The sequence below is a fragment of the Trachypithecus francoisi genome, unplaced genomic scaffold (genome assembly GCF_009764315.1).
Source record: "Trachypithecus francoisi isolate TF-2019V2 unplaced genomic scaffold, Tfra_2.0 Lachesis_group4, whole genome shotgun sequence".
NCBI classification, from domain to species: Eukaryota; Metazoa; Chordata; class Mammalia; order Primates; family Cercopithecidae; genus Trachypithecus; species Trachypithecus francoisi.
The window spans coordinates 10,004,263-10,032,200 of NW_022681469.1; the positions used below are offsets into that span (position 1 = coordinate 10,004,263).

At 51.0% G+C, this 27,938-nt stretch overlaps 1 protein-coding gene across 2 annotated transcripts; it reads left to right on the forward strand.

Annotated features, from left to right (window-relative positions):
- The first annotated feature begins 606 nt into the window (after positions 1-606).
- PDIA4 (protein disulfide isomerase family A member 4) lies at positions 607-27,894 on the forward strand. Of its 2 annotated transcripts, none has more exons than XM_033191878.1 (10): positions 607-973; positions 8,982-9,156; positions 11,946-12,151; positions 16,012-16,150; positions 18,682-18,818; positions 19,056-19,214; positions 22,708-22,859; positions 24,854-25,010; positions 25,531-25,764; positions 26,737-27,894. In XM_033191878.1, the coding sequence occupies exons 1-10, from the start codon at positions 886-888 to the stop codon at positions 27,150-27,152; spliced, it is 1,863 nt and encodes a 620-aa protein (XP_033047769.1). In that variant the 5' UTR covers positions 607-885; the 3' UTR covers positions 27,153-27,894. The 2 variants fall into 2 exon arrangements, with proteins under 2 accessions (XP_033047769.1, XP_033047768.1); XM_033191877.1 differs by having other exon boundaries at positions 18,696-18,901; positions 26,737-27,891.
- Positions 27,895-27,938: the final 44 nt, after the last annotated feature.

Consider the following 27,938-nt stretch of genomic DNA (forward strand, 5'->3'; position numbering starts at 1 on the left):
ACAAGAATCTGATGGCTTGTTTCCCCGAGATGAAACCTTGGAGAGAGGCTTCCCCAGATTCTAGTCCGGATTCACTTTACTGCATGCTCTTCCCCGCTTTCTAGCTCAATACTCCGGAGAGAAATGAAACTTTGATTTGCTAGAGCAGAAAAATCAAGAAGCCCACGAACATGTAGCGGACTTGGAAACCCCTTTCTCCCCTCTTTCTAGCAACAGACAGGCTCGTGCTCCTCTGCCTGCGTTGGTCTCCAACCTCCCAGAGCCCCGGCGGGTTGCGAGGACCGCCCCGCTCGCCACTGCTCCCCACCGCTCCGGTACCGACACGTGTTCTTATTGCCAAGCTCGGTCACAGAATGCTGAGCCGAATCCCGCCCCGCTCCCTATTTCCCAGGCTCCGCCTCTCCTACCCCGCCCCCGACACCGACGGCCAATAGCGCCCCGAGGCGTAGCCAGGGCCCGCCCTCCCCGTGCCCGGCCCGCCGCCTTTGTTCTCCCCGGCTCCCTCTCTTGGCCTGTGCGCTCCCAGCAAACCGAGTGGCAACCGCTGATTGGTGGTCGTGGTGCAGCCAATCAGAAGGGGGCACCTCACGTTAGGGCTCGGAGTTTTAAACGCGCAGCCGAGGGCCGCGCGCAGGAGTGAGGAGGGCCTAGGGCCGCGGAGCCAACTCTAGTCGGCCGAGGCGCACGCGGTCCGCGCCGGCGTCACTCTGGGATTGGCCGGCCCACGGGTTCCTCCGCCCCCTGCCAATCGCCGCGGCTGACTTCCCGTGGGCTTTTCCGGCTCTCCCGCGTCGCTAAGGAGCGACGGGCGGTCGGCCAGACCCGGAGTTCTCGGTGCGCGCAGCGGCCGCCGACGCGAGGAGGCCGCGCTCCGCCCCCGTTACCATGAGGCCCCGGAAAGCCTACCTGTTCCTGCTGCTCCTTGGGCTGGCGCAGCTGCTGGCCGTGGCGGGTGCCGAGGGCCCGGACGAAGGTGAGCGGCAAGCGCGCCGCGGGTCGGGCCGTGGTTGCGGGGTTGCAGAGATGTGCGGGGGCCCGGGCGCTGCGACCCCGGCGGGCTGGCTTCCGCGCGGTCCGCTCCAGAACTAGCGATGGGCGCCGAGCCCGGATAAACTTGGCGGAGTTGAAGGGGCGGGGGCGGGGGCGGTGGCAGAATCGATTTGGGCCCCCTGGGAGAGGAAGGTGGCCAGGGTCTCTTGGGCTCCGATTCCCTGGAAGCCTCCTGTCACCCGAGGCTTGGAGAGGGCTGCAGAGCGCCTTTTTTGCAGCTGGGTCCTTCGCGCTAATTTGCAGATTTTTCTCAGGTCCAGGCTGACTCCAGGTGAATGCGCCCAGGCAGTGGGAAGGGAGAGGGAGCCCTTGTGGAGAAGGGGCGAGGCGTGAAGAACCAAGTGCCAGTTCTTTGGAACAGCAAGCATTCCTTCTTAAAATGTGTGTGGATTTGGAAATGATTAATCCAAAGATTCCGGTTCAAGGGAGAAAAGGGTGGCTTGGTTTGCAACTTTGAGAAACTAGAGATACCATTGCTTCTGCATTTATTCAGCGTTTACTGTGTGCCAGTCCCTGCACTGGGTTCTGGGAGGAAACCAGTGTGGTCCCTGCCCATGAAGCGCGCACTCCAGTAGGAATACTAACAACTTCTTCATGGTTCCTGCATTTTTCTTCGAAATGAGCTAACTGCAAACATTAAGAACTCTGAAGATTAGGAAGTACTAGTTAAGAAAAGATTGTTATTCCTAGAAAATAAGGCATCCAGGTACTGGTCTTAACTTTCTTCCTCTCTGCCCTTATTTTCAATCACTAGTTTTTTTTTTTTTTTTTTGAGACGGAGTCTCGCTCTGTCACCCAGGCTGGAGTGCAGTGGCCAGATCTCTGCTCACTGCAAGCTCCGCCTCCCGGGTTCACGCCATTCTCCTGCCTCAGCCTCCCAAGTAGCTGGGACTACAGGCGCCCGCCACCACGCCCGGCTAATTTTTTGTATTTTTTAGTAGAGACGGGGTTTCACCAGGTTAGCCAGGATGGTCTCGATCTCCTGACCTCGTGATCCGCCCGTCTCGGCCTCCCAAAGTGCTGGGATTACAGGCTTGAGCCACCGCGCCCGGCTTCAATCACTAGCTTTTTAACCTTCTAAGTTTGTTCCAATATAAATATACACTCTTTTATAACGTTAGTGTGTAGGGAAATTGTGAACTTTATACTGTTTCAAACAGATTGAGTAACTTTGTGTGGGTCACTGATTCAAAGAGTCTTTGCCCAAATAGAAAAGGAAGTAAAAACCCACACTCGGCGAGAAAAACACCTGCGGAAAGGAACCAGCTAGCGGGGCTGCTTACAAATTGTGTCTTGAGACGTTTACCCAAATCACCTGAGTGTTTATTTAAATACAGATGCCCAAAATACACTGAAGCAGAATGCAGAGGTGGGCCCCGGAATCTGCGTTTTAAGTCACTACTCCCTTGAGACGTAGAATTAACTTGTGGAGGCACAGTGAAGTTTGAGGACCAGTGTGGGTGGAAGGTGCTTTTTGGAACATAGCGGAAAAGCACTATAGCACTGCCTTGGTTTTGATCCAGTGATTCTGTTTTTGGGAGGACTCTTGAGAGGCCTGGGAGAGTGGCTTTAGGAGGTATTATAGGACCAGCACGTTTATCCTTTGGATCAGAGGTCTTCAACACAGTCGAGTCCCTGGGAAGCAGTTGCTCCTGGGGTGAGCGTAGGAATCCCAGGGATCATCATGGCCAAGGGCAGGCCTCCTGGGGCTTCTAGCTCCGGTCTTTTTTTTTTTCCGAGACAAGATAACACAGTTGCCCAGGCTTGAGTGCACTGTCGCGATCATGGCTTGCTTAAGCCTCAAACTCCTGGGCTCATGGGATCCTCCTGCCTCAGCCTCCCAAGGATCTGGGACTGTAGGTGCTTGCCACCACGCCTGGCTAATTTTTTTTCTCGTTCTGTCGCCCAGGCTGGAGTGCAGTGGCGTGATCTCAGCTCACCACAACCTCTGCTTCCCGGGTTCAAGTGATTCTTCTGCTTCTGCCTCCAGAGTAGCTGGGACTACAGGCACGTGCTACCATGCCCAGCCAATTTTTTGCATTTTTTGGTAGAGACGGGATTTCACCGTCTTAGCCAGGATGGTCTCAATCTCCTGATTACAAGAGTGAGCCACCACACTCGGCTGCCTGGCTAATTTTTTTTTTTTGGTAGAGATGGGGTCTCACTATGTTGCCCAGGCTGGCCTCAAGCAGTTCTCCACCCTTAAACTCCCAGTGTTTGGGATTACAGGTGTGAGCCCCGATGTGGGCTTACTTTGACCCTTTCTCATCCCTGAGGGCATCCCTCGGCCTTTCGTTGTCAAAACCTGTCATAGATTCACTGATAACTTGTCCAACAGATTTATTTCAAGTCTACACTACCTCACCCCTCAAGTGTTTCAAGTCTCGAGGCTTTTTTTTTCTTTTTGCTTCCGTTACATTTTAGATTTAGACAGCACAGTTGTGTCTAGGAACTTAAATGCCCCAACATGGTTACTAAATACACTGTTAAGCTCTGATGGCTTAAGCCTCGGGTTGCACGACTTTCCAGTCTCAGAAGGTGCCTGCGCTCTACGCATCCTTCCTGCTAAAATAGGGAAGGAAAATACTCTGATCCTGTTTGTTGCCTGCTTTTATGTGGTATTGGTTTGTTTAGATTTAAAAGTAAATGGAAAGTCACTTATGTTTCATGCGAAGGAAGCGTTAAACTGCACTCTTCTTTTGATTCCTGAGACATAGTTATTTTTGGAGCCATAAAAATGTGGAAAATCTAAATGATTCCACCAAAAACTTTGGGCCTATTGGGAAGAAAATCTAAGGTGACAATATAACATAGCAGTTAAGTGGTCAGGACCCTCCACTAAAGTAGCTTTGTGATCCTTGGACAGGTGACTGAAGTTCCTGCATGTCAGTTTCTTCATCTGTAACATGTAATATAACCTGTAATACAATCTCCCTTAAGGGGTGAAGGGGTGTGTTTGAGAACCCAGCACAGTGCCTGGTACATAAATAAATATCAGCTATAATGGTTACATAGCTGATAACACAGTTCTTGCTTCTGTGTTTAATACAAACTCTTCAGTATTGGCTGGATGGTAGAGTTTATGCAGCTGTTTCAGGCACTTCTCTGGTGGAGATGAGAGTGATCAGCTGAGGATGGAGAGTGAGGACATCCTGAAAGGAGCTGCGTGCGTCTGGGCAGGGACCCAGTGTTGTCATCAGGTGTGCCCCGTGGGAGTGGACAGGGACTGCGGGAGCCTGCTTAGGTGAGGGTCCCACGTTTCAGGAGAGGCCTTAGCACATGGACTGAGCAATGTGGAGATGAACGTGGGAATTCATTTGTCTCATGCTGAGGAAGGTTGCATCTTTTCAGAAGGTACTGAAAGGCTCTGGACATATATATGTGTGTGTGTGTGTATATATATATATATATATATATTTTGAGTCGGAGTCTTGCTCTGTCACTGGAGTGCAGTGGCGCGATGTCGGCTCACTGCAAGCTCCACCTCCCGGGTTCACGCCATTCTCCTGCCTCAGTCTCCCGAGTAGCTGGGACTACAGGCGCCCGCCACTGCGTCAGGGTAATATTTTTGTATTTTCTTTTTTTTAAGTAGAGACGGGGTTTCACTGTGTTAACCAGGATGGTCTCAATCTCCTGACGTCGTGATCTGTCCGCCTTGGCCTCCCAAAGTGCTGGGATTGTAGGCGTGAGCCACTGCACCCGGCCATATATTTTTTTTTTTTTTTTTTTTAGACGGAGTTTCACTCTTGTTGCCCAGGCCAGAGTGCAGTGGCGTCATCTGAGTAGCTGAGATTACACCTGGCTAATTTTTTTTTTTAGTAGAGATGGGGTTTCTCCATGTTGGTCAGGCTGATCTCGAACTCCTGACCTCAGGTGATCCGCCTGCCTTGGCCTCCCAAAGCGTTGGGATTACAGGTGTGAGCCACCATGCCTGGCCTTTTTTTTTTTTTTTTTTTTTGGTGACAGAGTCTTGCTTGTTGTCAGGCTGGAGTGCTATGGTGCGATCTCGGCTCACTGCAACCTCCACCTCCCAGGTTCAAGCAATTCCCCTGACTCAGCCTTCTGAGTGTCTGGTATTACAGGTGTGCGCCACCATGCCTGGCTAACTTTTTTTTTGTATTTTAGTAGAGATGGGGTTTCACGATGTTGGCCAGGATGGTCTTGATCTTCTGACCTCATGATCTGCCCGTCTCGGCTTCCCAGAGGAGCACTTGGATTACCGGCGTGAGCCACTGCGCCCACCCTGGATATCTTTTCTATCCTAGAATGTCCACCTTTAAAAATGAAGCCCGGCCGGGCGCGGTGGCTCACGCCTGTAATCCCAGCACTTTGGGAGGCCGAGGCGGGCGGATCACAAGGTCAGGAGATCGAGACCATGGTGAAACCCCGTCTCTACTAAAAATACAAAAAATTAGCCGGGCGCGGTGGCGGGCGCCTGTAGTCCCAGCTACTCAGGAGGCTGAGGCAGGAGAATGGCGTGAACCCGGGAGGCGGAGCTTGCAGTGAGCCGAGATCGCGCCACTGCACTCCTGCCTGGGCGACAGAGCGAGACTCCGTCTCAAAAAAAAAAAAAAAAAAAAATGAAGCCCAGAGAAAAATGTTCTCCCACTAAAACGTGGACTCTCTTGCTTGCAGGGATGTGTGGGTTTCTGGTAGATAGGAATCTAGAGCTAGCACCTTCCCAAATTGCAGAAGAATCAATCCTGGGCTTGTCTGTGAGCTGGGGAGGAATGGAAAGGTAGGGTCCATGCAGTTGAGAGTCCTTAATTACATAGGGAATGTCCTATTTTTTGTTTATCCTTTAAAAAGATAATAGAATTCTTTTTTCTTTTGTTAGTCTCACTCTGTTGCCCAAGCTGGGGTGCAGTGGCATGATCTTGGCTCACTGCATCCTCTGCCTCCTGGGTTCAAGCGATTCTCCTGCCTCAGCCTCCTCAGTAGCTAAGATTACAGGGATGCGCCACCACGCCCAGCTAATTTTTGTATTTTTAGTAGAGATGGGGTTTTGCCATGTTGGCCAGGCTGGTCTCAAACTCCTGACCTCAGGTGATCCGCCCTCCTTGGCCACCCAAAGTGCTGGGATTACAGGCGTGATCCACCGTGTCTCACAAAAATTTATTTTTTAAAAGGGTCAAGAAATGAGTTGCCTCTTAGGAATGCTATGTCCGATGGTGACTAGTCAGCTCCCACTTAATCATGAGAGCTCTATCACACTGTAGTGTTGAGAGCCCATTTCAAGCCGACCATAGGTAAGAACACATCTTTATTTCTTTTTTGTAAAATTCACCCTGGAAAGGAATTGCCTATGTGGTCATGTTTTAGGCCTCTTTACTGCAAACGTCAGTCTTCCGCTGTGCCCTGAGCCAATTATTGAGTTTCCCTTCCTCTCCTAGCTGTGATTCCTCGCTGGAAGAGTCGATTAAGTTCCCCAGTGCATTATTTCCAACCTTCCTCCAATCTTCCCATCTGCTTGCAAGTAACTTTGACTCGTACTGGGCAGAGCAGCTAGGTAGTGAGAGGAGAGTGGATATAGATGGCCCAAAAGCACTACCTAACTGCCAGCCGGGGGGGCCCTGGCGGTCTCCCCTAGGGACCACCCAGGATTTAAAAAAAAAATTGCAAAAATCTCAATTACTTTCACCAACCTAGTATTTCGGCTTGGTCTTAGTTAATGACATCAGAGCAAGATGTGCATTTCAACCTCACACGGTTCTTTCAAAGACACAGGTAAATAGAGTGGGCAAGATTTTCTAAATCGCACAGAGCAGAGGATCTTTTCTTTTTTCTCCCTCTTAGGGGTCTAGAATGATCTGAAAAGGGAGACCAGAAAACCTTGGGAACATTGGATTTCCCTCTTCTCCTTGGGGAGATGTCAGCCTGGCTCCTGCCTGTACTGTCAGACACACACAGTCCCGAGACCCCAGGGGAGGTGGACCTGCACCCAGGCTGTCTTTCTCTGTGCCCTGCCCTCCGTGAACTTCTGACCGTGCCTAGGAAGTTCCCGGTGTGGAGGGAAGGGTGGCAGGCAGGAGGCTCATCTCAGATGGGTGAGTTTGCTTTTGGCGTTTTAGAGCTGTTTCTCCCTCCGCCGACAAAGGAGGAGCCTAGGCCTTAAGTTGGAACAGGAATGTGCAAGTCAGGAAAAGTTGTGGGATGCTTAAAAGGAAAAGGACTGAGTGCGGGTAACCAGTGTGCCGGTGGGCTTTCTTGTTGGCTTTTTTGTAAAGTTTGCAGATCGGTAAATGTTGACGGTAATGAACAAAGCCGCCCCCTTCTCCCTGCTCCGTGCAGACCCAAGGAGTAGGCTGGAGGAGCAGAGGGCAGGCACGGCCATGTGGGGTGGGTGCAGGCTGCCTCCGTGGCCAAACAGCCGCAGAGTCCACGCAGTGTTCCTTCATTAGAGTTGGTGAGCCCCAGGAGTTCTGGGATCCTGGGGGCAGGTTTTCAGATCCTGACCTCACCCACAGCCCCAAACAGTAACTAGCAGTGTTCATTTACCTCCTGGGACACATCTCCAGAAAAGGATATTTGGCCCCTGGAAACATTCTGGCTTTAGCGTTAATGAAATTACCATGCTTACTGTGCCCAGTTCTGTTGGCTGGTGTGACAGTAGCCAGAGAACCTGGTTAATAAAAACGGCAACTCCATGTTCTTTGTATCTGTGGTTTGGCAAAAAAAAAAAAATAATAATAATAATAAATTGAACCTTGAAAATAAAATATACACAATTTCTCGCATTCTAGGAAGAAAACTTAGCTTCCAAATAAAGGTGTGATTTTTGATGCATGTTGACCCTATCAGTTTCTGTATTTGTCATCCTGGAAATTACTCAGGGGTGCCTTTATAAGTGAAATGTGATTTCCCACCCTCTTTCCCTTCACACTTCAGCCTTTTCCTAAAGGATTGTAAAACTCAAAGGGCTATTTTTTATGGGTATAAGGTAAAATGCCACCCCCTTTCAGAAATGGAATTAGTATTCCATCCTCTGCAGTAAAAAGTCAAGATTGAGTACTTGCTTCCTGTTGGTATTCTTTTGGGGCCAGGCAGATAATTTGTTCATGGGAGGTGTTACTGGGGCCCTGCCTGTGGAAACATACAGGGTGAGGAGGAGGCACATCAGTGAGCAATAACCTTGAACACAAACAAGCTAGGGGGAGATCATGAAATGCAGTGCCCCTAAAACGCAGAGTGTGGGATGTGGGTAGGGGAGCCAGAGCTACAGGAGCGAGGCCGGGGAAGACTGCAGAAGGGGGTACAAGGGAGTAGGGAGGAGGTGGCCAATGCAGAGGCGGTCTGGGTTCAGGGCAAGGTTTGCAGAGCAAGGCAGGGGGCCGAAACTCTGAAAGGGTAGCCTGTGCTGCCCTCCAACTTATGCTGTGACATTTGGACTTTATGTTCTAGAGCTGTGGTTTTCAAATATTATTTAGCCATGACCTCCCTCTGAATGACATTTTAAGTAGCAAACTTAGAACATAATTGCTGGCGTGAGGGAGGCCTGATGTCACCAGCCAGTCGCGTGGTGGGCCCCCCAGGGACCACCCAGGACTCGACACTTTGAAGTGTATGAGTTTTAGGAGTTTTTTTTTTTTTTGAGATGGAGTGTCACTCTGTCACCCAGGGTGGAGTGCAGTGGCACAATCTCTGCTCACTGCAACCTCTGCTTCCCGGGTTCAAGCGTTTCTTCTGCCTCAGCCTCCCAAGTAGCTAGACTATAGGCGCGTGCCACCATGCCTGGCTAGTTTTTGTATTTTTAATAGAGATTGGGTTTCACCATATTGGCCAGGCTGGTCTTGAACTCCTGACCTAGTGATCCGCCCACCTCAGCCGCCCAAAGTGCTGGAATTACAGGTGTGAGCCACCACACCCGGCCAGGAAAGTTTTAAGGAGAGTCACCACCAGGTTTGTAACCAGTCTGGGTGTTTTCCACTCAGATTCTTCTAACCGAGAAAATGCCATTGAGGATGAAGAGGAGGAGGAGGAAGATGATGAGGAAGAAGACGACTTGGAAGTTAAGGAAGAAAATGGTGTCTTGGTCCTAAATGATGCAAACTTTGATAATTTTGTGGCTGACAAAGACACAGTGCTGCTGGAGTTTTATGCTCCATGGTAAGGACTGCGTTCTGATTCCTGCGGGTGGACGAGCACTGTGCTCTATGCGCTCAGCCCTTCACCTGGTCATCCAGACCCTGGGGCGGGGTGGGAGTGTCTGGGTGCAGGAACTTGCACTCTAGCTTTAAGAATGCTGGGAGCTCACTCGTTCTACCACTTTGCATTGGAACTGCCAGTGAGCCAGCCCTCATGGAAGGCAATGTCCTCGTCTCAGTCCAGTGGGTTAAAGATGAATAAGTCCTCTGATGGTCACAGCTGGGGGACGGGCATTTAACAAGCAGCAGTGACACAGCCCCGTGTTGGTAACAGACATGTCCTTGTTACAGATTCTGCCCCGACCTGTCTGAGGCCACCCCTCCTTCCTCTTCCCTCAAAGGCTGATGCTCAGGCAGCTGCCCCAAGTGCAGGCTGTTGGCCTGTGTGGTGGATTTTTTACTACACACATCGGCCCTGTGAGGGGAGCAGTCAGGCGTCCCCACTTCTTTTACTGTCTTTACCCCTCCTAATGCAGTCTGTTAGAGCTCTCGGGCCCGTCTCCTCCGTTACTTCTCCTCTACTGTTTTGCATCTCATGACCCCTGCTTTGCTTTTCTATCTCATGCCCTCCCTCTTTCACTTCTGAGACCAAATAGGATACACTCACTTTTGTGCAGTGTCTGAGGGTCAAGCATAGCACAAGTGTTTTATTTAAAACATCTAAATAGGCTGGGCATGGTGGCTCACACCTATAATCTCAGCACTTTGGGAGGCCAAGGCAGGCAGATCACTTGAGATCAGGAGTTTGAGACCAGCCTGGCCAACATGGTGAAACCCCATCTCTACTAAAAATAAAAAAATTAGGTGTGGTGATGTGCACCTGTAGTCCCTGCTGTTCGGGAGGCTGAGGCAGGAGAGTTGCTTGAACCTGGGAGGCGGAGGCTGCAACTATCTGAAATCGTGCCACTGCACTCCAGCCTGGGCAACAGAGCAAGACTCTTTGAGGTTATATTATTCCTCTTACATAAATTATCAAGTTTTCGTACTTTTTAGTTCAAAGAGCCCTTAACATTCTTAAGAAGTGAGAACCTCAGAGGGGGTCATGTTTATCAATATTTACCGTATTTGAAGTTAAAACAGAAATTTAAAAAAAATTTTTTTGGGGACAGATTTTTCACTCTTTTGCCCAGGCTGGAATGCAATGGCATGATCTCTGATCACTGCAACATCCACCTTCTGGGTTCAAGCGATTCTCGTACCTCAGCCTCCCGAGTAACTGGGATTACAGGCGCCTGCCACCACACCCAACTAATTTTTGTATTTTCAGTGCAGACAGGTTTCACTATGTTGGCCAGGCTGGTCTTGAACTCCTGGTCTCAAGTGATCTGCCCGCCTTGGCCTCCCAAAGTACTTTTTGTAACGATGGAGTTTCGTCATATTGCCCAGGCTGGTCTCAAACTCCTGGGCTCAAGTGATTTGCCCACCTCAGACCCCCAAAGTGTTGAGATTACAGGCGTGAGGTACCATGCCCAGCCACAGACTGAGGTTTAGATATTGAAAGTATTTGCCCTAGGGCAGAGCTGGAATTTAAACCTAGACCTGTTTGACTTTGAAGCCCCTTTGGTCTTCGCCTTTATGTTTTGTTGTGTCTCTTCTCTTAAACCACAGGTATTTCCAAAAGGTCCCTTTTTTTTTTTTTTTTTTTTTTTTTTGAGGTGGTGTCTCGCTCTCGCCCAGGCTGGAGTGCAGTGGCGCTATCTCGGCTCACTGCAAGCTCCGCCTCCCGAGTTCACGCCATTTTCCTGCCTCAGCCTCCCGAGTAGCTGGGACTACAGGTGCCTGCCACCACGCCCGGCTACTTTTTGTATTTTTAGTAGAGATGGGGTTTCACCGTGTTAGCCAGGATGGTCTTGATCTCCTGACCTCGTGGTCCACCCACCTTGGCCTCCCAAAGTGCTGGGATTACAGGTTTGAGCCACCGCGCCCGGCTAAAAGTTCCCATTTTTGTGTGTGTGTGTTGGTTTGTTTTGTGTTGCTATAACAGAGTACCTGAGGCTGGGTAATTTATAAAGGAAAGAGATTTATTTCTGTCACAGTTCTGCGGACTGGGAAGTACAAGAGCATGGTGCTGGCATCTGCTCAACTTTTTGGTGAGGGCCTCATGCTGCTTCACTCCTGGCAGGAAGTGGAAGAAGAGTGGGCACGTACAGAGATAACATGGCGAGGAGGAAGCCAAGCTTACTCTTTTCTTTTTGAGATGGAGTTTGGCTCTTGTCGTCCAGGCTGGAATGTAGTGGCTCAAATTTTGGCTCACGGCAACCTCCACCTCCAGGTTCAAGCAATTGTCCTGCCTCAGTCTCCTGAGTAACTGGAATTACAGGCGCCCGCCACCACACCCAGCTAATTTTTTGTATTTTTCATAGAGATGGGGTTTCACCATGTTGACCAGGCTGGTCTCAAACTCCTGACCTCAGGTGATCCACCTACCTCAGCCTCCCAAAGTGCTGGGATTACAGGCTTGAGCCACTGCACCTGGCCACACCAAGCTCTTTTAAACTACATTCCTGAAAGTGCATTTACCTGTTCATGAGGGTTCCACCCTTCAGACGTAAACCCTTCCCACTAGGTCCCACCTCCCAACACTGCCACATTGGGGATCAGATTTCAACATTTTGGTGTGGACAAACCACATCCAGACCATAGCAGTATGTATTACTGGTTTTAAATCTCCATAGATACAGTATGTATTGTTGCATTTAAATCTCCATAGGTACAGTTAATGTTTTTCGCCCTCCCTAATCTGATTGTTAGGTGTGGACATTGCAAGCAGTTTGCTCCAGAATATGAAAAAATTGCCAACGTATTAAAGGATAATGATCCTCCCATTCCTGTTGCCAAGATCGATGCAACCTCAGCATCTATGCTGGCCAGCAGGTTTGATGTGAGTGGCTACCCCACCATCAAGATCCTTAAGAAGGGGCAGGCTGTAGACTACGAAGGCTCCAGAACCCAAGAAGGTGAGCTGGTACCTGAGCTGGTAGAGGAAGAACTCCTTCCTGCAGGAACAGAAAGTTAAGAGAATGGGAATTTGGATAATAGAGGAAGAAAAGCTGAGGGTACCAGGGACTGACTTAGGAGCCTTAGGCCTCTGGAATGTTTACTTGTTCTTGGGGTGGGGGGTGGGGGTGGGGGGGCACGCAGGCTGGGTGGGTTGGGGCATGGCCTCTTTACGTTTCAGGCTCTGAAACTGAAAACATGGGCAGGAGTGTTAGGAAATGGGCCAGACACGGTGGCTCACACCTGTAACCCCAGCACTTTGGGAGGCCAAGGCGACTGGATCACTTCAGGTCAGGAGTTCAAGACCAGCCTGACCAACATGGTGAAACCTTGTCTCTAGTAAAAATACAACAATTAGCTACTTGTAGTGGCTCATGTGTGTAATCCCAGCTACGTGGGAGGCTGAGGCAGGAGAATTGCTTGAACCTAGGAAGCAGAGGTTGTGATGAGCTGAGATTGTGCCACTTCAGTCCAGCCTGGGTGACAGAGTGAGACTCTGTCTCAAAAATAAGTGAATAAATAAAAACAGGAGTGTTAGGAAATGACATCAGAGGTTAGGGGTCTTGGTGGTGGTCTAGAGCAGTGGTTCTTAATGCTTAGCAAGCGTCAGTCACCTGGAGGGCTTGTTCAGATTGCTGGGCCCTAGCCCCACAGTTTCTGATTGAGTACATTTCAGTCTAGATAGATTACAAGTCAGGCCAGATAATTTGCATTTCTTTTTTCTTTTTTTTTGGAGACAGAGTGTCACTCTGTTGCCCAGGCTGGAGTGCAGTGGCGTGATCATGGCTCACTGCAGCCTCTACCTCCTGGGTTCAAGTGATTCTCCTGCCTCAGACTCCCGAGAAGCTAGTACTGCAGGTGTGTGCCACCATGCCTGGCTAATTTTTTGTATTTTTAGTAGAGACGGGGTTTCACCATGTTAGCCAGGATGGTCTTGATCTCCTGACCTCGTGATCCACCTGCCTTGGCCTCCTTTTTTTTTTTTTTTTTTTTTTTTTTAATTTTTGAGACAGAGTCTTGCTCTGTCGCCCAGGCTGGAGTGCAGTGGCATGATCTCACCTCACTGTAAGCTCCGCCTCCCAGGTTCTCACCATTCTCCTGCCTCAGCCTCCCTAGTAGCTGGGACTACAGGCACCCGCCACCACGCCTGGCTAACTTTTTGTATTTTTTTTTAGTAGAGACAGGATTTCACTGTGTTAGCCAGAATGGTCTCGATCTCCTGACCTCGTGATCCGCCTACCTCGGCCTCCTAAAGTGCTGGGATTACAGGCGTGAACCCCAGGCCCAGCTAATAATTTGTATTTCTTACAAGGGTGCAGGGCTCGCCATTGCTGCTAGCTCGAAGCCATGTGCTGAGAACCACAGGTGCAGAGAGCCACATCCAGGGATTCTCTGAGGATGTCTGCAATCTGGCCTGATGGATCCCCTGCCTGGCTCACATTAGGCACTACATACGTTTTATTAAATGAATGAACAAATACATGATTTAATTTTTATTTAATTTTATTTTAATAAAGTTTATTTAATTTTATTAACATTTATTTATTTATTTTTGAGACGGGGTTTTGCTTGTGTGGCCCAAGCTGGAGTACAATGGCACAATCTCAGCTCACTGCAACCTCTGCCTCCTGGGTTCAAGCGATTCTCCTGCCTCAGCCTCCCGAGTAGCTGGGATTACAGGCACACGCCACCACGCCTGGCTAATTTTGTAGTTTTAGTAGAGACAGGGTGTCTCCATGTTGGTCAGGCTGGTCTCGAACTCCCAACTTCAGGTGATCCGCCCACCATGGCCTCCCAAAGTGCTGGGATTATAGGCATGAGTCACTGTGCCTGGCCTCTTAATTTTATTTTAATACAGTTTATTTAATTTTATTAAATGAATGCACGTGGTATCCTTTAGCAAGGGCAAGTCTCTCTTAATCACTGGCGGAAAAGAAAAGAAAAAAAAAAGATGCTGCATTTTCCATTCCCAGTGTGGAGTAGAGGAAAGAGCATTGAATAGGTTTCCAGTCCTTGTAGACATAAGAGAGGCCTGTGTTCTGGACGAGCGCCTCCCCCTCGCCAGGCCTTGGCATCTCATCTGTGGAGTGTGGTGTCAGTTGGATGTGATCGGAGATCACATCTCTGAGATGGTGTAAGAGTCTCTCCTCTACTCTTGAGATCGTATCTCTGAGACGGTGTGAGAGGCTATCCTCTGCTCCTTTAAGCAATGGTACTCATTATGGGATATACAAAGAAAATGGAGTCACTTCTGTTGATATTTAGTGTCACAGTTTGTCTGTTGACTAGGTAATACGTTTATAAACTTAGTAATTCAGAGAGGTAGATTAATGAATAGTCTTTCCTCCCTGAACCTGGGTGATCCAGCTCCCCTCTAAGAAGGTACTAGTGTAACAAATTTCTTCTGTGTTGTTTGGAGATATTTTGTATACATAAAAGCAAGTGTGTGTGTGTGAGATTTTTTCTCATTTTTACAGTTATTAGTATATCTCAAATACTATCCTGTATCTTCATGTTTTTATTTAACAAATATGTCTTAACCATATCAGTACATAAGGAACTTAATCTAAAACAAGTTGAAAGTTGAGTACTTCTTTTTTTTTTTTTTTTTTTTTTTTTTTAAGATGGAGTCTTCCTTTGTCCCCCAGGCTGGAGTGCAGTGGTGCAATCTTGGCTCACTGCAACCTCCGCCTCCAGGGTTCAAGTGGGTTCTCCTGCCTCAGCCTCCTGAGTAGCTGGGGTTATAAGCACGTGCCACCACGCAAGGCTAATTTTTGTATTTTTAGTAGAGGCAGGGTTTCACCATGTCGGCCAGGCTGGTCTTGAACTCCTGACCACCCATGATCCACCCACCTCGGCCTCCCAAAGTTCTGGGATTACAGGCAAGGCACCATTCCTGGCCTGAAAGTTGAGTACTTCTATTGTTGCAAAATAAACAGGCATATGTGTTTGGGGGTCTGCGGCCAACATTTGACTGCGAGAGAGACATGGCCGTTTTGGAAACTTTAGAGCAGCGTATACTGTGTTTTCATAAACAGGCCTCCTACGTGTTAAGTGCCTCAGGACCCCTGGGTGTGGGCTGGGGGGCAGGGGACAGATACTTCATGCTGTGAATGCACAGAGGAGGTGCTTGTGCACCTTTCAGTTTGAAGACTGCAGCTTTGCAGGAGTGGTTCTAAATTTGGCTCGTTGGTAGATTCTACAGTAGGGAAAAAGAGTGACAGTTTGCAACCACTCGTCCTAAGAACTGCCTGGCACATTTTTGTACGAATTTGTTGTTCCCCTCCAGCCCTGGAATCCATTTCTGGGGAATGAGGCTTACAGATGGGCATTTATTAAAAGCTTTCTCAGGTAATGCCACTGCATCTTGAGCAATGGGAGCTCCTCTTGAAAATTTTTCCTTTTTTTTTTTTTTTTTTTGCATACATCTTATGATGTATGTAATACAGTAACATTAGATGGGAACGAGATGCCCCAAAATGATATCCATAAGCATATATAATCAAAAGTTTGCATGAAGTTAGTACCATAGCGTGATGGTAGAGGAAGTCTCAATCATCAGTAAGTCTTAGGCCTCATCTGGAGAAGTCTGCAGGCTGTGGAAATGCGATGGACAATTGTTGGGAAACAGCGAACCTTCTGACTCTTGGCTGTGTCCCCAAAACTGCAGAGATGCAGCCAGGTTTCAGGAAATCAGACCCCTCCGGTTCTTGTGGGCCCCGACGCTTGCTTGCTTCTCCCTCCCCGTCTGCTTCTGGAGGGAGGTGAAGTGCCTGCCAGTTTGGGCCTTGTTTGCTCAGTCTTCCTTGGTTTCTTTCAGAAATTGTTGCCAAGGTCAGAGAAGTCTCCCAGCCCGACTGGACGCCTCCACCAGAAGTCACACTTGTGTTGACCAAAGAGAACTTTGATGAAGTTGTGAATGATGCAGATATCATTCTGGTGGAGTTTTATGCCCCATGGTAAGGTGGTGTCAGGCCCTTCCCATATTCGGAACCGTGCTGTGCACTAGGTGCAGGATGGCGGGCGCAGACGGCAGGCCCCTGCCCGTGAGGCAGGAACAGCAGAGGAGCAAGGTGGGCACAAGTTGTAGGCCAGGGTTGAGGTCCAGGTGTTCTGGAAGAAGCGTGGATATAAGGGAGCTGTCGGGAGTGGATGTGGAAGGAGCTGCCAAGTAGTCCATTCTTGGGTGGGAGAAGGGGCCCAAAGGAAAGAAGATAACAGAAAGAAAGGTGGTTGGAGTAGGAGCAAGTACAGTGGCTGGTCTGAGCTGCCCAGCTTGGGGAACTGAGGTGGCTGCTCCGCGGGGAGGGGAGAGGAGGGATGCACAGCCAGGTGCATGGATAAGCCGGGAGCAGTCAGTACAGAGCAGAGCAGAAGAAAGATGGCTATCAAGGCAGAGGGGAGCCTAGCTCCAGGAGAGACCATCTGCCTTCCCAGGAGACGGCCCAGAGTACCGTCTGTCTTGATGATTTTGTGGTGGGTCAGCTGTGATTCTGATGCTTGAGCAGTGCTGGTATGTCCGACTATCAGGCCAGCAAGAACCGCCTCAGATGGTGTGTTCTGTAGTGAGTCCTGGAGAGTCAATAAGCAGAGGAAGCTTTTGGGCCTAGAACCAGCAAGTGGAGGCCATGGCTGATGCACAGGCAGGGGGCAGGTCACACCTTCTGCACAGTGGGCTCAGGTTTGGGACCAGGACACCCTTGTTCCAGGCAATGCCTGGATAAGCCCAACCCCGAGGCCACGGATTCTGCAGCAGAAACCTGGGAGTTGTTGGATGTGCAGATGAAAAGTGAAGTCAGGTGGGTGGTTAGAGAAGGAAATGATCTGCGAGAGAAGGAGGGAAGCGTCTGGGACACGTGGGGCACCCTCCTAACCCTCCTGCGATGCTGGAGAGACACAGACCCTTATTTTGCTACACATGAGGCCCTGACCAACCTGATGGGTGGGAGGTATAAGAGGGAGAGTGGCAGCTGCCCATGTAACTTGCGGGTTGTTTTGTGGCTCGCTCAGGAGCCAGGTTGAGCCGACTGCTGCACAGCTCACACTCAGCGAGTGTAGTGCGATCTCCCTGATCTGGGTGATGATGCTTCAGAAGATAATTATCCGTTTATTCACAAACAGTTTTTTGGTCTTTTGATGTGTTTTTGTGTTTGTGGTGGGAGGTTGTTTGTTTTTTGTTTTGTTTTCTGAGGTTTCTTTTGGGATAAGGCCTTGCTTTGTCACCCGGGCTGGAGTACAGTGGCGCCATCATAGTTCGCTACAGCCTTGAACTCCTGGGCTCAGTTGTCTTGCCTCAGCCTCCCTAGTAGCTGGGACCACAGGTGCGTGCCACCATGCCTGGCTAATATACAAAATATTTTTAGAGATGAAGTCTCGCTATGTTGCCCCAGCTGGTCTTGAACTCCTGGCCTCAAGCAGCCCTCACGCCTCATCTTCGGAAGCACTGGAATTACAGGAGTGAGCCACTGTGCCGGCCAGCAAATGGTTTTGAAGTTGCAGGATGCACCGTTTAATTCATTTGGGTGTCCTAAGGACTTCGATAGGATAGTGTTTTATCTTAACTCAGGACTGAGAGCCTCCTGAGTGCCAGGCCCCAGCCAGGTGTGGGATGCTGGTTCTTTTTTGAGACGGAGTCTTACTCTGTCGCTCAGGCTGGAGTGCAGTAGTGCGATCTTGGCTCACTGCAACCTCCGCCTCCTGGGTTCAAGTGGTACTCCTATCTCAGCCTCCCGAGTAGCTGGGGTTACAGGTGTCCACCACCACGCCCGGCTAATTTCTGTATTTTTAGTAGCGATGGGGTTTTGCCATGTTGGCCAGGCTGGTCTCGACCTCCTGACTTCAGGTGATCCGCCCGCCTCGGCCTCCCAAAGTGCTGGATTTACAGGAGTGAGCCTCTGTGCCTGGCCAGTTCTTGTGGGCAATGGGCTAGGTGACACAATACTGACTCCAGGGGACTCTCCTTCATCTCCTCCCTGGGTGGTCTGTGTCAGTGAGAGTTTGTGACGCTCTTCTGTCCTCCATGCCTCTGTTCCTGTTACCTGGACCTGCCGACCCTCTCTTTGCCCCACCTCCCGTGGACTCCTGGCTAATTCCTCGCTGTCCCTTGGATCCCAGCTCCACTGCTACTCCTTCTCTGAAGCCATCTGTGACTTACGGCTTTGCTGACACCCAACTCCCCAGCCAAGAAAGTCCTCTTCCTCAGGACAGTGTTACTCTTGGCCTTTCCCATGTTTTCCCCTGTGCCGCAGTTCCTAACATCCTGTCTGAGTGTGTCCTGTGCGTGTGTGTGCGCGTGCCCCACCCCCGTGTGTGAATGCCGTGGGATGAAGTTTGTGTCTGTCTGTCGGTAGCGCCTGAGGGGCCCGAGGGTCTAGGAGGCACTCGGAGGCTTACTGGGTGTGGCCGCTTTACTAGGGAGCACAGAATGGGTTTCTGCAGCTCAGTTAGCTAGAAAGTGAGTCCACACTAGAATGAGCCCCTGACAAACCAGTTTCCTGTTGGTAGGTGTGGACACTGCAAGAAACTTGCTCCTGAATATGAGAAGGCCGCCAAGGAGCTCAACAAGCGTTCTCCTCCAATTCCGCTGGCAAAGGTCGATGCCACCGCCGAAACAGACCTGGCCAAGAGGTTTGATGTCTCTGGATATCCCACTCTGAAAATTTTCCGCAAAGGAAGGCCTTTTGACTACAACGGCCCACGAGAAAAATACGGTATGGCCACTCCCTTCTCTCCCACTACAGTGGGGAAGGGAAACTCCCTAACAGGAAGCTGCCCTTGAAGGTGCTGGGAGCTGGCAGGCATGGGCCATGCATGGGAGGTGGGCAGTTCTGAGGGCCCCTGCTCAGGTGTGTGCCCTGCTCCCAGGAATCATTGACTACATGATCGAGCAGTCCGGGCCTCCCTCCAAGGAGATTCTGACCCTGAAGCAAGTCCAGGAGTTCCTGAAGGATGGAGACGATGTCATCATCATTGGGGTCTTTAAGGGAGAGAGTGACCCAGCCTACCAGCAGTACCAGGATGCTGGTGAGTTGTGGCCCTTTGGGCTGAACAAAATGTGTGTGTCCTGGGTGGTCTGCGGTTGGCCTAATTTTTCAGAAAGCTCCTGGGACATCCGTTAGGGGGTGGTTTGATGAGCCATCTCTGGGAATAAGCTTTCCATTCTGGGGTTGGAGATGGGTGCCCTGTGGCCCTCCTGGCCTCGGTGCAGGGGAGGGGCACAGTCAGACCGGTCCCAGCTCCATGTCTGCCTTCCAGAGCCCGAGCCCTTCTGCTGGAGGGAAGGTCTTTGGGCCATAAAGTGCCAGACTCTGAATCAAACCAGCTTTCAAGGCCTGGCTCTTGCAGTTATTATCACTGTGACCACAGGCTTAGCCTAGTGATCTCTTGGCCAAGGTGGTAGTCTTTTCTGAGAGGTTATTAAATTGAGGTAATGTAGATGAAGTGCTTAGCAACGTGCCTGATAATGCTAAGTGCATAACAAATGCTCGTCTTACTAGCCTGAGGAGTGAAATGCCTGGGAACAGCTGTCGGCAATAGTGTTCTGTGGGGGGGGGGGGGGGGGGTAGGTGGCAGTTGCCCTATCCTGAAATCCATCATCTGCCTTGGTCTGGCTCCTGATGCCTGGGGACAGGTATACTCAGGGTCCTTACCATCCTCATCAGTGTCTTCTGAGTGCCACCCTCTTCCCCCTCCACCAAAACCAGCTTGGCTAAGTGCTAATTATAATTTTTCAAACGCACAGCTTGCTACTCAGTGCTAATTCTGTGCTGCACAATAACAATTGTGCATACGTCAAAGCAGATTAATGTATAAAACCAGTAGAGCTCAATTCCCTTCGTCTGTTAATTAGGTGGCCTTGTTATTCGCGCCTAACTAGTCAGGAAGAAACTTCCAGAAGGAAACCCCAATCCACCCAGGGTGATGGGCAGCAGGGGAGTCCCTAGCCCCAAGTCTGACTGTAAGTTGTATGCATTGATGTGCACTCACATCTCCAGGGAATTTGTTAAAATGCAGGTTCCGGTGCAGTGGGCCCCAGGCGGGCACCACATTCCTAGGAGTCAGCGTCTGTGATTTGGCCTGGGCAGGGTTAGGGCTGCAGATGGGGCAAGAGTCACTGGGCCTGCTATGTCTGCCTGCTTATGAGAGAGAGGGTAGCCCCAGGGACACAAGATGTTCTACAGACAGGTTGGCAGGGCTGGAGCAGTGAGGGGCGGCTATGGGATGAAAGGGTCTGTGGTCCTGGGGTGGGCAGGAAGTGAAGTTCTTGATGCGGGTCTGTGTCTGCCTGAAGCCAACTGACAACAAATCCCTGGGACACCTGGAGGCTTAGAACAGACGCCATCTAGATATTTATTTATTCATTTTGAGACCGGGGTCTGTCTCTGGTTGCCCAGGCTGGACTGCAGTGGTGTGATCTCAGCTCACTGCAGGCTTGACCTCCCCAGGCTCAGGTGATTTTCCCACCTCAGCCTCCCAAGTAGCTGGGACTACTGGTGAGCGCCACCACATCCAGCTAATTTTTTTTTTTTGTGGAGACAAGGTTTTGCCATGTTGCCCAGCTGCTCTCGAACTCCTGGGCTCAAGTGATCCTCCTGCCTTGGCCTCCTACAGTGTTGGGATTACAGATGTGAACCACAGCACCCAGCCCATGTGGCCTTATTTAGTGGATTTTAATGCCCCTGTTTTACAGAGAAGGACCTGTGGCTCAGAAGGCTAATAACTAACAAGCCTAAAGCTACACAGTTCGTAGGTCACAAAACTATCATTATCTAAGTCCATCTGACTCTTGAAAGCCACAAGCTTATCCAGGCTGCTCCCATCCGCTGCCCTCCCAAAAACATGGTTTACCATCTCAGCCACGTGTGTCTTACAACCCAGTTGGGAGTCACAAACCTCTAGAGCAAGAGCTCTTCAAGGGTAGGGTGACACCCAATGTTTAAATCTCAAAATCAGTTCAGGATGAGTTTGGATGCCTTGGGGAGGAGAATGGGGAGGGACTGAAGGTACGTTTACCTGTAGGATCTAGGGTAGGGGTTGACACTGTGGCCCACACACCCATTCTGGCCATGGCCTGTCTTTGCAGGTGACATCTCATTGGAACACTGCTGTGTTCAAACCCTGTCTGGCTGCTTTCAGCGACCAGCAGCGGAGTTAAGCAGTTGGGACAGGCCATGTGGTCCTTAGAGCTGAAACTACTCACTCGAGTCCTTCTCAGAAAGTTTGCCCAGATCTGTGGAAGGGTGCCCTCAGACCGTGGGGTTTCGTCATGCATTTTCACAGATTTAAGTAAAAGTATCTTTAGCCAAAGAACTTCATTCGGAGCTCCAGCCCACAAACAGGCCGCCCACCAACTCGAGGAAGGGAGATTTAAACCTCCATGAAGGGTGCTGGAGGTGAAAACTCAGCATAGGGATATAGGACTGTGTGCTGCTTATGTAGGCTCCAGAACATTCCGCCTGCCAAAGAATCCGTGCTGCTTACGGACATCAGTCAACAGCAGCTCCTGGCAAATTAGCTGTTTTTCAGTGAACTTTACCGGCTTTTGTTGTTGTTGTTATTTTATCTTTATAGAGATGGGGTCTCACCATGTTGCCCAGACTGGTCTTAAACTCTTGGGCTTGGCCGAGCACGGTGGCTCATGCCTATAATCCCAGCAGTTTGGGAGGCCAAGACAGGCGGATCAATTGAGGTCAGGAGTTCGAGATCAGCCTGGCCAACATGGCGAAACCCTGTCTCTACTAAAATTACATAACATAGCCAGGCATGGTGGCATATGACTGTAGTCCCAGCTACCCTGGAGTCTGAGGCAGGAAGGAGAATTGGCTTGAACCTGGGAGACAGAGATTGCAGTGAACTGAAATCACGCCACTTCACTCCAACCTGGGCGACAGAGCAAGACCCTGTCTCAGATTAATAAATGAACTAATTCCTGGGCTTAAGCAGTCCTCCTGCCTCAACCTCACAAAGTGCTGAGATTACAGGCATGAGCCACCGTGCCCAGCCAGGATTTAGACATTATACCTGTACCGAGTTTTTAAAAACAAACCTCCTTTCAAGTGTTTAAGTTATAGGAATCCACACAATTTTTGGTGGTGATTTTTTTTTTCTTTTCTTTTTTTTTTTTTTGAGACAGTCTCGCTCTGTCACCCAGGCTAAAAGTACAGTGGCGTGATCTCAGCTCACTACAACCTCCACCTCACCAGTTCAAGCAATTCTTGTGCCTCAGCCTCCCAAGTAGTTGGGACTACAGGCTTGCATCACCACACCTGGCTAATGTTTGTATTTTTGGTAGAGACAGGGTGTCACCATGTTGGCCAGGCTGGTCTTGAACTGCTAACTTCAAATGGTCCACCTGCCTGGGCCTCCCAAAGTGTGCTAGGATTACAGGTGTGAGCCACCACGCCCAGCCTCCAGTGGTCATTTTCAGAACATTTGCTTTGGCTGACGTGGGTAACGAATTAAAACTCAGACATTTAGGCAATTTTCAAAATTACATCTTACTCTGTTAACGTTTCAGCTAACAACCTGAGAGAAGATTACAAATTTCACCATGCTTTCAGCACAGAAATTGCAAAGTTCTTGAAAGTCTCCCAGGGGCAGTTGGTTGTAATGCAGCCTGAGAAATTCCAGTCCAAGTATGAGCCCCGGAGCCACGTGATGGACGTCCAGGTAAGCAGACCCCTCTACCATGCCAGCCCCAGGCACCCAGCAGGCGTGAGGACTCTGCTTTGAGCCGCCTCTGAGGTTTCAATTGTGGAGGTTTCGCTCTTGTCTGCAGGGTCTGGAACTCCTTTTTCAGCCCCTTCTCCCCACCCCACAGGTTTTCTGCAGGCAGCCTGTGGTCTGCGTTTGCCGGAGGGACAGGGCTGGGGCTCCCGCACACCTGGCAGGTCCTGGGGCCTGGCAGAACTGCTCTTGGTTTTGCCAGAACAGTTGCTGCCACCCTTCGTCCCTCCTGGCAGGCAATCACCAGTCTCCCTCCAGCGCCTGTTCCACTGTGGGTTTGGCCTGGGCCAGCAGGTGGTGCTCTGTTGAGGCCAAGTCGTGTTTTTTGGGGCTGCTCAGGTTGGGGGCTACAAAGGGACAGCAGCCCTTTCTGTTCACCAGAGGGAGCTGTTGAGCTTGGCGGGTGGATTTTGCCTTTTTTTCCCATTACTGCACCCCTGCACTTCAGTGAGTAGATCTCAGATTTGGAAGGATCCTAGATGTCGAGTTTGAAGCTTTTGTTTAAGAGAGATTGGGCTGCAGAGAAGTGAGCTCTGTCCCCCACTCTGGACCTCACAGCTCCTGGTGGGAAGCAGAGCTGAGATTAGGGTACAGGGGCCTTTCCAGGTCCTACTGGCCCATAGTGTCAGGACCCTGGCTGTTTGGGCTGTGGGCTGTCATGGGACCTGGAGGAAGGGGCGTGACAGGACAGGAATCCCAGGGACCTGCACCAGAACCTGGCAGTACCTTGGAGAGAACCACCCTGAATCTTTCTGGTCCCCACATCCTCTGTCTCCTTCTTCAGTCTTTAGTCCTGTCGCTCCTTCTCAAGGTCTATGTGTCCATCCCATCTGTTTCTCTACCAACTTGAAGCTCAGGACAGCTCCTCTTCCCTGGACTCACTGTGGCATCTGTGACCCCTCCCCCCCAGCTTCACTTCCTTCCATCTGGAGATAAGATCCGGGGCCCAAAGAGGGGTCCTGATGAGCTTGTGGGGCCATGGATCCTGAGAATCAGACACAGCTCTGTGTGTGAGTGCATGTTCCAGGAAAGGGGTCTGTGACTTTCAGTAGACGCTTCAAGATCTGTGCCGTCTTGTCTGTCGGGCACGTTGCTGCTGCTCCCAGTTCCTCTGGCGTTTCCCTGCAGAGTGAAGTGCATGCAGCGCAGTGTCAATGGTTAAAGACTCCACGGCCTCCTGCCACTTGGGAGACAGTCGGATTATCTGTGCTTTAGCATGGCGTCCCAGGCCCTCCTTGCCCACCTTTTCAGTACATCCCACCCTCCAGCGTTGTCACGCCAGACCCTCTTTGTGCCTCGTGCCCTGCCTCAGTCTCTGCCGCCTCCTCCCTGGGTGCCTTCTGCTCCCTTCTCACCAGCGGGGCCCTCCTGCCCTTCAGTGCCACACAAGGCCCCCTCCCTGAGTGCCCCATCCCCACGGGAGCCCTTGGGCTCACAGGTCCACCCACCACTTGCTGCCTGTACAGCCTCTGGCGGGTGGCTGACCTTGCTGTGCCCACCCCTGGAGGGCGATGTCTGTGAGGGACTCAAGTCCTCGTGAAGTGTGAGCCCTCAGGACACCCTGCATGAAGATCACACAAGCTGAAGGTGGAAAGTTCCACACAGCCCAGTCTGTGATAACCCTTCCTGTCCACCAAGAGCCAGGCCTGCCTTGAGTGGTCTCTTTTTGGGGTTAGTGAGCCCACACGCCCAAGGAAAGGGCCAAGGTGTTTGCCTTTTCCTAAGAAGCCACCTACTGTTCAGTGGAGGGAAGGGAGCCCCAAAAGACAGTAGGGAATGACTGGGCTGCGCTTGAGTGGGGTCAAGCCTTCTGGTGTTTTGCCTCCTGAGACTCATCCCTTCAAAGTTTCCATTCCCCCAAAGTCACTCAAACTTTATACTCAAGAACAATGGCAGAGAGATGGTGGGCCCTCTCACCTGTTCCCTCTTTGAATCAGGGCTCCACCCAGGACTCGGCCATCAAGGACTTCGTGCTGAAGTACGCCCTGCCCCTGGTTGGCCACCGCAAGGCATCGAACGAGGCTAAGCGCTACACCAGGCGCCCCCTGGTGGTTGTCTACTACAGTGTGGACTTCAGCTTTGATTACAGAGCTGGTGAGGGACCCCAGGACCTGCGGGGCTGGGGGATGGGGGGGGACTCGTTCTTTCAGGCAAGATGGAGTGTTGAGGGAGGTGTGGCTGTATGTACATGGCTCACTCAGAAATCCCAGCCTGGGGCCCTTGCACATTGGTGGCTCAGGAGTATTTTTTAATTGATGGCTTCCCTTTTAAGCAAGATGGGAGCTTAGATTCAGGTCAAGAACCTTCTTAGAGTTGAGGTAGCTGAGACTTGGAGGAGTTCAGAGGCTGCAGAGCTGGGACTAGACCAGCCCCTGACCCAGGCAGGCGTGGCCATGCCACCTGGGCACAGGTCTACGGGCCTGTTGGGCTTGCAGCCGTGGCCCCCCGTTATAAGTGGGGCTCTTCCAGAAATGCGTTTCCCTCCAATTGAGGTAAATCCAGAGCTTGAGCAATGTCAGAATATTAGTGACAGGACCTGAAGCCTGACCTCAGAGTCTGAGCTGAGACTTGATCTGTGTTGGCCGCCTGGCTTACGGCCTTTGGTCCCTTTCAGCAACTCAGTTTTGGCGGAGCAAAGTCCTAGAGGTGGCCAAGGACTTCCCTGAGTACACCTTTGCCATTGCGGACGAGGAGGACTATGCTGGGGAGGTGAAGGACCTGGGGCTCAGCGAGAGCGGGGAGGATGTCAACGCCGCCATCCTGGACGAGAGCGGGAAGAAGTTCGCCATGGAGCCGGAGGAGTTTGACTCCGACACCCTCCGCGAGTTTGTCACTGCTTTCAAAAAAGGTGAGCCTGTGGCTGGGGTCTCCCATCAGCTGCTGTGCTCGTCATATAGAATGCAGACAGGTCATGGGGCGTCTGGTGCTCTGGCCACGGGCATGACATCCCCCTAAGTCAGCCAGCAGCCCCCTCTCACCCCCGAGGGACCCTCTGACTTCTCGTCCAGAGAAAGGTCGACTGTAACCCCAAACTCCAAGGCACCAGAACAGCTTAGAAGAAGGAACATTTGCAAGTATTATTTTCTTCTCGGCAGTTCTCCCAGTGTTTACTTTGAAAGTAAAAGCAAGATTTGGGGTCCATCTCAGGGCTTATCTAGCATCACTCAGCAGCCTTACCACATTTTCGGCGCCAATGTGCTAGAATTCCGGACTAAGGCCGGGGTGTGCAGAGAGGGCATCTGAACATGGAGTCTAGACAGGGCAAAGTCTGGGTGCGCTGAACACCCCTTGTGGCTTCAGAGCCTGACTCAGAGCCTCTTCACCCTCAGCCACCTTGCTGTGCGGCTTTAAATAGAGCCTATTGATCTTGGCTGAGCACATGGCCCCGGGTCCCCAGCGCTGGCCACGTTGTGGGCAGACCGTGCTGGTCCGATGTCTGTGAGTTGTCCTGGCGCTTCTCCACCATGGCTCCTGGGCCCTCAGTGGCAGTGCTCACAGGAACCCTCTGCCTGGGCAGCGACTCTTGTGATGGTCTCCCGACAGGACCCAGTGGCCCATTAGGCCTGGGCTGGAGCCACCTGCAGCCTCTCTGGCCTTTGCAGGGACAGAGAGAGTAGAGGAGTAGAGAGTAGAACGTAGTGGCTCGCCAGAGAAATAAACTGCCCTTTGGGGGATGGGGCATTTGGAGACGAGGCTCTTGTTGTGTGACTGGCCCCTCTGGTGGCCACACGAGCCTCACTTCCGCGTCCAGAGAGAGCCCCCAGAATCTTTGGCCTTTTCAGCACTGACGCCCCCTCCCCGCCTTGCTTTTCCTTGTCAGGAAAACTGAAGCCAGTCATCAAATCCCAGCCAGTGCCCAAGAACAACAAGGGACCCGTCAAGGTTGTTGTGGGAAAGACTTTCGACTCTATTGTGATGGACCCCAAGAAGGACGTCCTCATCGAGTTCTACGCGCCATGGTGCGGGCATTGCAAGCAGCTGGAGCCCGTGTACAGCAGCCTGGCCAAGAAGTACAAGGGCCAGAAGGGCCTGGTCATTGCCAAGATGGACGCCACTGCCAACGACGTCCCCAGCGACCGCTATAAGGTGGAGGGCTTCCCCACCATCTACTTTGCCCCCAGTGGGGACAAAAAGAACCCAGTTAAATTTGAGGGTGGAGACAGAGATCTGGAGCATTTGAGCAAGTTTATAGAAGAACATGCCACAAAACTGAGCAGGACCAAGGAAGAGCTTTGAAGGCCTGAGGTCTGCGGAGGGTGGGAGGAAGCAGGGGCCCTGCGTGGCCCATGGTCAGGGCGCCCACGCCGAGGCTGGCAACAAACGGCAGTATGTCGGATTCCTTTTTTTGTCTTTAGTTTTTTATACTTTGGTATTTCACCTCATGCTCTGAATACTGAATAACCATGAATGACTGAATAGTTTAGTCCAGATTTTTATAGAGGATACATCTATTTTTATCATTATTTGGGGTTTGAAATTTTTTTTTACACCTTCTAATTTCTTTATTTCTCAAAGCAGATAATTCTGTGTGAAAATGTTTTCTTTTTTAATTTAAGGTTTAAAATTCCTTTGTCAAATCATGTTGATTTTGCTCTTTGCTTTTTCGTTGTCTGAGAAATTGTCAGCGTCGGAGATTTGACTTCCGGTATGTGTTTCTGATCGCTTCCTGTTTTGGCACAAAGTGAGAGCTGCCACTGAGCGACCGTGCCAGGGGTGCCATTTCAGGCTGGGCATCGCCAGGTGGCCTCCCTGCAAACCAATTGCCGGGGGCAAAGGGGCATGGTCCAGGGTCCCCCAGGGTGGGCTCAGCTCCAGGGGGGAGGCCTCCCATGTGGCAGCTCCACCTCTTGAGAGCCGCAGTGCCGGAGCAGAAAGGACCCCAGACCCAAACGCAGATACGGTGGCGGGGGTAGAAAGGATAGAGTAGTCTGTCGCAATGGAATAAAACATGATTAAAAATGAACATTAAGAACCACGTAAGAAAACATCTGGTCTCTGCTGGGAGCCTCGGGGTGGGGCACG